The sequence below is a fragment of the Musa acuminata genome, chromosome BXJ2-6 (assembly GCF_036884655.1).
Source record: "Musa acuminata AAA Group cultivar baxijiao chromosome BXJ2-6, Cavendish_Baxijiao_AAA, whole genome shotgun sequence".
In the NCBI taxonomy this organism is placed as follows: Eukaryota; Viridiplantae; Streptophyta; class Magnoliopsida; order Zingiberales; family Musaceae; genus Musa; species Musa acuminata.
Window position 1 is genome coordinate 40,263,366 of NC_088343.1, and position 11,946 is coordinate 40,275,311.

At 41.4% G+C, this 11,946-nt stretch overlaps 1 protein-coding gene across 2 annotated transcripts; it reads left to right on the plus strand.

The window, feature by feature from the left end:
• Window positions 1-5,930: 5,930 nt before the first annotated feature.
• Window positions 5,931-10,931, plus strand: LOC135615586 (early nodulin-20-like). Of its 2 annotated transcripts, XM_065114303.1 has the most exons (8): window positions 5,931-6,455; window positions 6,544-6,616; window positions 8,169-8,368; window positions 8,713-8,910; window positions 9,032-9,358; window positions 9,440-9,555; window positions 9,628-10,062; window positions 10,227-10,931. In XM_065114303.1, the coding sequence occupies exons 5-8, from the start codon at window positions 9,151-9,153 to the stop codon at window positions 10,341-10,343; spliced, it is 876 nt and encodes a 291-aa protein (XP_064970375.1). In that variant the 5' UTR covers window positions 5,931-6,455; window positions 6,544-6,616; window positions 8,169-8,368; window positions 8,713-8,910; window positions 9,032-9,150; the 3' UTR covers window positions 10,344-10,931. The 2 variants fall into 2 exon arrangements, with proteins under 2 accessions (XP_064970375.1, XP_064970376.1); XM_065114304.1 differs by lacking the exons at window positions 5,931-6,455; window positions 6,544-6,616; window positions 8,169-8,368; window positions 8,713-8,910 and having other exon boundaries at window positions 8,979-9,358.
• Window positions 10,932-11,946: the final 1,015 nt, after the last annotated feature.

Consider the following 11,946-nt stretch of genomic DNA (forward strand, 5'->3'; position numbering starts at 1 on the left):
TCTTCATCGTAGAGAGATTCCGGTGTCCTTCCTTCTTCTACTAACCAGTTGTTAGAAAGATCCGAAAGACGATGGATTCCTCAAAAAGAGAAAGCCGGAACGACGGATTTCCCACTATATATATTTGAGATTGATGTAAAGATGATCACGTAGTATCAATATCCGTCTCTCTTCCTTGAAGGAAGAGGATCAATCAAGCTATTTGCAACTGGAACACTCAAGCTGGCCGTTTGAATCAGCTCACGGTCTTCATCATATTGTCTGAATCGTAAACGGAACCGATTTTGAATCAGAGTCAGAACCGATGGTTTCGATTCTATGATCGAAAAAAATTAATATTAAATATTAATAAATAATAATAATAATTTGATTTTTGTTATTTTTGGTTCTGAGGAAATCAATCATTATGATAGAATAAAAAATAAAATTAATTTAATTTTTCATGGAATCAAAACCGTCCTTTCGACAATCATACGGTATGGATTATACTGAACAGAGATATTATGAAAAAATAAAGAATATAGAAAATCAAATGGAAGAGCTTTCTACAAAAACATGAAGAAAGAAAATTAAATTTAAGAAAGGATGTTGAAAAATAAGCTTAATCTATATAAAATGGAGGGTCATATTGAATAAGATTACTATGAAACAATACATATATATTTAAATGACCTTTTCAAAAGTATATCTTCATCTTTATAAATAGATACAAATTCACAGTATAATCTACAGAAAAATAATATTGTATACTTTTTTTTTATCTCAAAGATACACCCACCAGCACTGCTCCTTTCTTTCGATCTTTGTCTTATCTTTTCCAGACCTTCTTAAAACAAGGGTCAACTAACTACATGCTAATGTTATCACGTAGGTTCATAGTGGGTGCATCAAGCAGATTCTTTTGACTCGTCTCTGAGCCACAGCTCTTCCATCTGGTTTGCGGCCAGTTTCTTCTCAGCTCCTTGACATGAACACTTATCTTTTGACTCTTCTTCGTCCCTACTTCCGTCTTCTGGTTCTTGGCTACCAAGTAATATAAGACGAGTTCCTCTTTGACCGTGATGATATCTGTTGACACGCGGCGCACAACCTTCGCCACCAAGCAAATTAAACCTCGGTATTAATAGACCACCAAGACCTCACAAATCTGAAGAAAAAGAAGAGAGTTCAAAGGAATAGCTAGCCCGGATGGGGTTTGGTTCTTCTGTTCTTGCAGTTTTCTGCAAGGCTTCACCAATGAGATCACCAACCGCGACAGTCGACGGAGTTGGCGCTGGCTTCAACCACAAACTAGAGAAGAGCAACGGCGTGAAGGAGAAGGAGAAAATAGTTGAAAGGGGGGAGCTGAAGAAGAAGAGACAAGAGGGTGCTGTCTTGGTGGTGCCTAGTTTCCCCTACCAGTCTCGGCCGTCTCTTCTGTAACAAGATAGACACGGCTTTAATGGCATCTGACGAATGCTCATGAAGTTCATCTAAATCATGGAAGTTCTTTTAGTCATATATATATATATATATATATATATATAGAGAGAGAGAGAGAGAGAGAGAGAAAGAATACAAAATCTGTGTATTATGGACACAGAATTTTCTGAAATTGCTTAACTAGTCTGTAAAAATAGGGTGCTGTCTTTATAAGATGCAGAGCTCGTTTGCTGACTACATGTGTGCTATGTTAGTCAATCTCATTTTTCCAATTCAAAAAGTTTGTCCTGTTCTCCGATCTTTGTGGGTATCGATTAGGTTTCTTTGAATACATGTGATAGAAGATAAGATTTCCTCAGTTATACGAGGAAATCTGTATAAATAGAAAAGAGATATGTTAATATATTTAATTTTTTTTATTTTTTAATAAATAATTATTCTTATCTTTTATTATTTTCATCATGGTATCATAGTAGAATAGTGAAAAAGCGAAGCTTCGCTCTTGCCTTCGATACTAACGTCGTTGAGAAAAGTAAAGTTTTGCCCTTATCGAATATTGATTTGCTAACAATCGACGGACTTAAGAAGAATGAAGGATGAAATTAAGGGGAACGAAAGGAACGCCTGTGCCCTCACAGTAACAGTAATCATAGTAGCAACGACTCCCGCTCATAAACTATTATTTACATCGATCCAAGATTGATATTCTTGACAAAAACACTATCTTACGGGGGCATGATAGAAGAAAAGATTTTCTCAACTATATAAGAACATTCCTCTTAATCTGTATAAATAGGAGAGGGACATGTTAATGTATTTAAGTTTATCATTTTTTTCAATAAATTTTTTTAATAATTATCCTTATCTTCTATTATTTTCATGAATATGTTGCTTGACAGTCCCACCTGCTTCCCTCCGTCAATATGCTGCTTGACAGTCCCACCTGATTCATCAATAAAATTTTGTGTCCATTTAGAACACCCATCGATAGTCCCACCTGATTCCCTCCGTCGGTGGTCCATATAATTGACAAGAACAAGAATGGTGATCCTCTCATAACCTTAGCTTTTGTTGGAGCCATGTGAAGCAAGTTAATCCACCGGGATTGCGTGTCGCCTTTGTATCATTTGCAGCCTTTAGATCAGTGACTTCAAACCCACCACTCTACATGATTCTCTAATGAAGTCAAAGAAAAAGAAAGCAACAATGACATTCGGTACTGTTTCTTTAGCCGTGGAGATGGGAAGATAAGGTTTTGCACTCGTGACTTCCAAACCCCATGTTCTATGTTAGTACTCCTTCGCCGCCATGTAAACTTGGTCTTTGGGAACTTTCGAGCATCAGGATAACATGCATACAAGTCTTGAGTCGTCATCTTGTAGAGGGAATGCCAGCGAGCTCTAACTCGTGGCACCGTTCTTGTCTTATTCATGGAGTACACTCGCCATAAATTAATCGATCACAGTCAACAAACGTGCTCGACGAGGAGCTCGACTGCTTGCTGAGCAAGTTTCTCAGCTAGAAAAGGACTCGCGAACACGCACTCCTCAGCACAAGTTGCAGAAGTTGCTCGAGAAGCAAAAACCGTTTAGAGGAAGAGAAGGGTTCATCAGAGCACTAGAGAGAGATGGCCTTCGGCTGCTCGTGCATGCCGGCCATCGCCAAGATCTTCCCTGGGAAACCGTCGGTGCAATCCTCAAAAGAAAAGGGGAGCAAGAAGACGGCGGAGGAGGAGATGAACAAGAAGCAGCAGCAGCATCAGAAGAAGAAAAGCAACCTCGAGCGAGCGGCTTCGACGACGCCTTCCCTTCCCTTCCACTCGCGCGCAGGCCTTCTCTGAGAACATATGGCACGCTCTTCATTTGGCGTTTGGAAATCATTTCTGTTGCACTTGTTCGTATATTGATTTCTCCGGCCATAAATTAGTTCTATGACCTCTAATTGATACTTGGCAGCATATAAGATTGGCGAGGAAATCTCGCTAGTTTGTCATAGTATCAAAACCCTTACCTTGGAGCAAAGACTTACCATTACTTTCTCGTTATCTAACCTCTCGCGACACCTCCAAAGTCCTTGAACTCCATCACTAACCGCACTAGCTCCAACGAGCAACAACGCCACCACTCCCAAGCGATCATCCTCACCAAGTGGGCGCAGCCCCTGTTTCGCTGGTTTGGTTGGTGGTGTTTCTTAGTAAAAATCACAGCCATCTCTCATTCGGTAGAGAACTGTTGCAGCTCTCTGATCTCTACCACACTGTAGCTTTCCCTCTCCCATCGATTGTTGGTCAAGATCGACGGTGGAGCACTCTAGGAGGTGATCACTGGGCCACCTCGTCGGCCTTGTCGAGGATCACCTGTGTAGAACCCCTTATCAAACGTTGTAACTCCGGCGCTCTGATTTGCATCTAGAACTCTACACCGAGTGCAAAGTTGGCCCACTTGCCTAGTTGCTGAACATTGTCCGGCTACCTCACTCTGTCGATCGTTGTCCTCTAACCAAGCGGTTGAGGGCGTTCGCTGGGCTTAGTCTGCACCGCAACAATGCCCCGAGAAGTAGCACGGCCATCTCTGCACCTTGTCATAGCCATCTTCTCCACCCATCCTTACAGTAACAGCACCGTTTCCCCATCTACTTGGTAACAAACTCTGCTCATAGTTGTTGCTGATTTGACCGACGAACCTCTTCAGAGTAGCACTCGTGAATGCAGCACTAGAGGCGCCACAACAGGGAGACCGATCACAGTAGATGAGATCCTATTTTACTTATAGAGAGTATGTGAGGACTACAAGTGAGTGAACAGCACAAAGCAAAAGAAGACAGTCATCGTTCGTCGAGGATGAAAGTGTTGATCTAATCAACGTCACCGGAGGCGGCAGATCCGGGCCGGACTAGAAGTTCCTTTCAATTCTGTCGTGGCAAGGAAGATGATGTAGCCCTTGCAGCACCTGTGCTTCCCTTAGGAGCGTTGTCCGTAGGGAAGAGAGAAAAAAGAGAGATGTTGCATTGAGGGGAAGGGGTCACCTTGCACACGAACATAGGTTGTTGATCGTCGAACACCCACTTAGGAGAGGAGAGGAGGAACGGGAAAAAATCTTATAGGGTAGGAGAAGGGATGACCGGAAGGGCGACGGAGCTCAAAGGGGGAGGAACCTTCAATAGTGGAAGTCTTTGACTATAGGAGGAAGCAACGTATACATCATGTCTTTTTTTTATCATAAATAAAATTTATTCAAGATTTATTATCAAATATAAACATGTAGGATGTAAAAGATATTACAACTCTCCTTTCTACCCGTGAATCACATAAACTATGTGATAAAAATCCTACTATAGAACCCACTCAATATCAATAAATAGTCGGCTCCTTACCGAATCCTCTAATATCTTAAAGGGACTCTCAATTATGTCATCTTTCTCCGTAAACATTTTTCACTTCATTTTCATACCTTTGTCGATGCTGATTGGGTAAGAAACTTTGATGATAGAATATTCACATCGGGCATATTGTCTTCCTTGGAGTTAACATAATCAATTAGAATTCTAAAAAATAAAAGATAATTGCATGGTCCACAACTAAAGTTGAATACCGTGTCATCACCACCGCTATTGTAGAATTCAATTGGATCACAAATCTACTTAAGGAATTTAACATCGACTCTACTTTTACTTCTATAATATATTGTAATAATATCGAAGCTACTTACCTATGCCCCAATCAAGTGTTTCATTCCCGCATGAAACATATTGTCATCGATTTTTACTTCATGCGAGATCAAGTTGTCCGACATCAACTATGTGTTTCTCACGTACATATGGTTGATCAACTAGTATACTCACTCATGAAGTCTCTCGCCCGTAAATTATTTTCATTACATCGATCTAAGACCGACATCTTGAACATGAGCACCATTTTATGATGGCACGATAACATATAAGATTTTTCCAACTTCACAATTAAATATCGCTACTCCAGATAAATCCTCCTCCTCGTAACCTATATAAATAAGAAACATATCAATAAGCTTCTCATCAACTTTTGTATCCTACTCTAGTTTATCAATAATTTCATAAATTTTTTATAATAGCTTTTAAACCAAAGAATAACGAATCACTATACTACATTTGTTGCACCTTAAAACCAAAGAATAACGAATGACTATAGTCCATTCGCTGCACCCACTGACGTGAGAGCAGCATTAAAATAAAATCACTAAAGAACTTAATTTGTCCATTAAATTACTTTCTTTCTAATATCAAGTAACAGCGATACAGAGAAGATTGATTGCTAATTGGTTCAGGGATATAGATAAGAACTTACAGTAACGCCAGAAGTGGAGAGAACACTGGCACTTGTATTTTATGTTTTTAATTAGATTGATTTATCCTGTGATGAAGTTTGGTTGAGTTGATTTATATCGAGTTTTAATTAATATTTTATTGGCCAAATATTCCGTCGAAAGATTCATTAATTTATTGGTAATTCCAAATATTTGGGAATTTATTTCTTTGTTTCAAGTGCTAAGTATTTTTGGATTCCTAGCTCGGATCTCCCGCGCCAACGCCACCGTGACGGACCCCTCCCAGCTCCGCCAATAGCTCCACCAGCGGCGACGATCCGGCAGGAACCTTGGCTCGGCCAGCAAGGGCGATCCCCTCCGGTGCTTCCACGGTGAGGCTGAGCCCCCCTGCCGCTTGCCGCAGGCGTCAGGATGGAGATGTGGAAGGAGATCGGGGCCGCCGGGCGGAGCGCGGCTGACGGTGATGGATCAGCGGCCACGGCAGATGGGGAGATGTCGTTGGAGGACTTCCTGGCCAGGGCGGGGACGTTGTGGTTCCTTCCTTAGCGAAGTTGCAAGCGGGATTTCGCCTGGATCCTGTAATCGCCGACCGGTTTTCGCAGCAGGAGCGGTGGAGAATCCGATTCCAGGGTTTGGGAATGGAGTGGAGGGTGGATAAGGCTGCGTTGCAGAGGCAGAAGGGGATGATGAATCAAGAACAGAGTCAGCTGCCAGGTCCAGGGATAGAAACAGGTCGGTAAAATATCTTCTTAGACTTGATTTGCTGGTATGGCCGTGAATTGTTTGTTTAGCAAGATAAATTCTGCGGGCATCTTCGCAGGAAGACACTGTAGAGCTCGAATCTTTGATGTTGCGTCTGGAGGAGGAAAATGCTATCAATCTTCTGAGAAGAGGTATTTTGCTTTTTGACAATGTGAGGTCCTTCTAGGTCTAGATTTGATGATGAATCAGAAATCTCAAAGGGCTTTTGTTTTAGTTTGATCATCTTCATTATTAATGGTATTGTATTACTGCAATAACATCAAATTCTGGCTATATGTGATTTTGTGGACATGAAACATCGGATATCTATCCTTTTGCATGTTGAGTTAACATCTTTCAGGAGAGAAACCTGACTTAATGAAGAAATGTACCATCCCCTAGTGTCCGGTCAAAGCAATTTTAAGTTTTCGATATCTAGAAAAAGAACAAAATTCTACTTAGGGCATGAAGATGTGATCTTTGCTGCTTAGTAGAACACAATTGTTCATTTTAAATTGGCATTTCACTTCTCTGTGACATAAGGATCTAATCCTTCTCTCTTTGCAGAAGCAGCAGCATAGGTTGATCATTTTAGAAAAGAGAAATACACAAAGAATGAAGCTTCGACATCCTAATTCTTTGGGGGTGGCTGCATGAATCTTTGAATACCATTCTCCAGTCATCCTGCATGAATGATCTTTGACATCCTATTAAGGACAATATTTCTGCACAAAGTAATAATAAGCAAATATTTTTTCGCAATGTGTTTGTAGGTAACCTACTACTAATCACTTATTTTAAATGATTAACTTATCTAGCTCTAGCATCTGCAAGTCTCCTTTAAACATTTTGTGCCCTTTGAAACTAATTTTGTTCATCTTATGTTGAGTATTTCTTAATCTATCTGTTCTAGGAACACCGATAGCCACAATCTAGTTTAGACCATGCACCTCTTTGCATAGTGCATTGACTGGTCCGGCACCAGGATCTCAACTAGATCCAAGCTTTTTTTTTTTTCAGATTAAGGATTTAATATCATAGATTAATTTTCAAACCTCTAGATTCAAAATCCAAACATAGTTTGCATGCTAAATAATTTATCTGTTGCCTGAAAGCATGAATATTATCAATTCATGATATGAAATTTCATAACAATTAAATGTAATCAACAATAATCAAGTTTAAAACATGAAAACACATGCATCACATATTTTTCTCTCCAGGTTAAAACTAAAATGAAATGATTAGAAATTATAAGAAACATAATCAATCAGTAATTAAATTATTTAAATAATGAAAACAGGAAGAATCCTACAGGATTCCTAAAGGCGATCACCGCCTTCTTCTCTTCTTTTGCAGTTGATTTCCTTGATGAGTGGACAAAGAGGAGAGGGAGTTTACTAGGGATTATACGGGGAATGAGGGTGACGAAGTCGGGGATCTTCTAAATTAATTAGGTCAGATCTAATACGTATTTTGGTTTTTCAAAGTAGGAAGTAATCGTGGATCATCTGGTGAGACTGAAATAAATTTGGAGGTTACCTACATATTCTTGGGAGCATCGAGGGACTTTATTCCTTTGTTTGTTTCTGAACAACGCATGTAATTAGATTTATTGTGTAATTGGTATTCAAACATTTGTATCTTGTCAAGATAAATCTAAATCATGAATTTTCTAGGTTTAACTATATATGACCTTTGCAGCTTATGGAGAATCTAATCCCAGTCACCGAGAAGAAAAAACCACCTCGTGTTCTTGCAGTGGTAGAAAGAGGTGGAGACTCATGAAAGAATCATTCATCTAAAAAGTGGGCCTCTCTTGCTTCCAAAGCAGAGGACTGTTTCTGACAGGTCGAACCTGTCTTCTTTATGAGAGGTCTATGCTTGATATTACTGTTTCAGAGGTAATTACCATTTTTTGTGCATATGCAAATTTCTTGAGACTGCTGTTTGCATTCTTTGATTAAGGGTGGAAAAAGGAAAGAAAACTTAAATTTACTTCTCTATTATACAGAAATGGCTTAGTATCTCGATACCTCATTTGTTCATTGCTTTCGTCGATCTTTCTGTCGTCGGAACCTTTTTGGATCATATGATGAGAACATCGTTGCAATTGTCATCTTCCACTTTTGTAATTGATATGATTTCTTTTTCAATCATACAAACGGCGATGCACTAATCATTCCTCATTGTAGTAGTTGTTGTTGTTCTGCCTTATCTTTGTGACTTGCTTCGGCTGTAATTATAGGTTCAAGAACCATGGCACAAGAAAAGTGATCTCGAAGTCCCGGCATCAGATCTGGAAAGTGATGCCGACTTGACTCCAGGGACCAAATACCAGAGGGATGCAAACAAAGAACCCATCACGCCTCTCCTGTGCGCTGTGTCTTCTTCCTCTGTCCGAACTGTTTTGGGCTATGCAATTGAATGACCGAGCTTGATTAAAGTAATCATTGCACAATTAGTGTGTACTAGTTTATTACTGTCTCTAAAAGTATATCACTTTATAATTGTTCTCGCCATCTCAGTTTCTCACCCTACTAACTTTTTTTCTCGTTGCTTTGCAGATTCTTCACAGAGCTCGTCTACCGAAGAGCCCTCCTCTCGCTCGTTGCCTGTCCCCCACTGAAGCCTCGTAGCTATCCGACTGTAAAGTCTGATGACACTAAATGCTGCTCCAATTTGAATGCTTCTTCTTCTAGCTACTTCAAATCTGCATCTCCTGCTGCTCCGTCTCGGAATCAATCTTACAGCCCCTGCGATGTGGCCAATTCCCTCCGTTTCCTGCCTCCTGCTCCTCTTCTTCCTCCGAACCTCTCAAGCTATGGTGACAGTTGTGGTAGATGGCCTTGCAGAGTGGAAATCTCCCGTAGTTCATGTCGGAGACTCTCTCGGTGAGTGATCAATCTACACCATCATTACTTGCAGAGTAATCCATTAATGGCTCACCCTCTTCTCTCGCTTGTCAACTTTAGTCTTCAAGCACCAGCAGGTGCAGAATTTGTACCTCTTCCGCAACAGAAGGGCCTTCGACCTCTGCAGCTTCGATCAATCTATCCTCATCTACGATGGCAAGTCCTCCCTTTTCACGGTATGTTCATATACCTCTTTCTGATTCATATACTCGCCGGTCCATCTTATCCCATTGTCGTTCCACTGCCAGTGGCGGCCTTCGCGCCCTGGTTATTATTACCTCGCTACCAGAAACAGTTCTCAGAGGAGCTGCGAGCAGGTTGAGAAGGTGCCTGTTAGAGTAGTGACTCCACACCCGTCGCCGGGCTTCCCTTCGCTCCCTTCTCCGGCACCCACATCCGGAGGAGACATCTCTTCCTCTCCCTCTCCCTCTCCCTCGAACTCGTGGACTTCTGTTAGCTCACCCCGCTCCGGCCCCAGCCCCAGCCCCAGCCCCAGCCCGGCGCCCGTGGACTTTGGCCCGTTGCAGCCGAAGGAAAGGCTGACTCCGGCGGCCACTCCGTCGTCTTCGGTGACCGCGGGTTCGGTCCCGTTCATTAGCAGCAGTCCAGCGGTTCCTCTTCCCGTGGGAGAGACCGATACGGCCACCATCCTCCCATTTCCAACCCCGGGCTCGGAGACTCAGGTGCGTGCGCTATCGTCGCCGGCGCTTTACTCTTTGAGACCCACCGCATGAGTTGTGCTGCTGTTTGCTTTTACGTCTTGCGCAAAGATGATTGAGGAGTCAATTTTGTTGGTTCTTTTTTTTTTGTTTCTCTTTTGGATCAATTGCATGCGATTGCCGCGCAGGTGGTGGGGATGGCGTCGTCGTGCGCTGCAGTGCAGATGTCGCTGCTGATGGTGGTCATGATGCTCTCCCTCGGACTCGTGGTGGACACCAGCCTCCCTTTTGCGGCTTTTCTGTAGCCACAGGCAAACTTCTTGTGTAGTCTTTTTCCCTTTTCTTTTTCCTTTCCCCCTACCTTGTGTTTTGTTCTTCTGATGTGAGGCTTAGAGTTGGGCTTTAGATCTTAACGCATGCATGCATCCCGCCATGGATTCCACGAACTGAGAGCCACCATGCCTTGACTGTCCCTGGCTGATGGTGGTTAGCAACTTGGCTATTTTGACCAGTTTATTGTGGTGGCCATGGCCTCTAACCTTTTCCATAGAGAGGGTAAAGCAGCCCAAATCTTTCGCCGTTTCTTTGTTCTTTCATCTTGTTCTCCCCATTCCGGGATGCAGACCGAGTCGAATTGACACGACAGGCAGCACTAGCCACTGGATGCATGCAGTTGGTGTTTGGCTCCGTTCTTCTCTCTCGCATGCCTCCTTACCTTTCACTGGGGAAGAAGATGCATGCTGAATCACCTCACTACATGGCCTGTGATGATTAGTGAGATATATATTCTTAAACAAACAACACTTCTCTTTATCAGAGGCTAAAAGCATACAAAACTCAAAACCATGTAAATGGTGTTAATTTCTTAAAATGTGAACCCAATTCTACTTCAATTAGTTATGTATATTCTTCTGCTTGAACTGATCTCAAACTCATTTAATGGTGCCAAAACCGGAATAAACAGATTTTCCGCTCGAATATTTGAAAAAAAATATGAATCAGCTTGGATCCCAACATAATTACATATTATCTTCTATAATTAATTATGGTTAAAAAATAATATTAGAATCTCTATATATACATACGAAGGTAAAACATTTTATCCTAATTTTTCTTACGTTGTTAATCATTGATGGAAAAACAAAACACATATTGTCACGTACAAAAAAAAATACACAAATGAAAAGAATAAAAATATAATTTTATTATTTTTAAAATTATTAAATTTATATCAACTTTTAGCCCTAATCGATTTCTTCTTTCTCTCATCTTTCCAACCTACTTGCCGGTTGCACTCGCTCGACACTATATGTTATAATCATGACATGACAGCTACATAAAGAATACACTTTGTTTCTTCAACCTTGCAGCTAGAACAAGGAGGAGGGCAGCCTACAATGAAGTGTGCTCTTTATCTGTGCTTATAGCTGCCAACTATAAAATAAATAGCCCCATAATGTGATATATTGTCGATTTCATATACATCATGCCGCAAGGAACTATCATATTGAAATCAAGCTTTAATAAACATTCTATGACTAGCCAACAGTGCAGTAGAAATGGCCCCCATTTCAACCTGTCACAATCCTCGTTCCACCACCGGCTGCCTGTCAGTGTTTGCAGGGCCCTGGGAGATCACACCGGAGGGTGCGTCCGAAGAAGAACCCCTCTACGCTGTGGGGAAAGAGATGGATTCCTCTGAGTCACCCAACACGCAGCTGCCCGCCAACCCCGTGCGAGTGTCGACCATTCGACTACAAGCATGCAAACTGCATATCGAGAAACATAATAATCTGCCGAAAAAATCTCTATTTGTTATTCCTAATCGTACACCAGAATAGCAAGAACCATTCGATTAATCCTGACAATTTTGAAGAAGAAGATTGATAAGTTTATTTATATATCAGG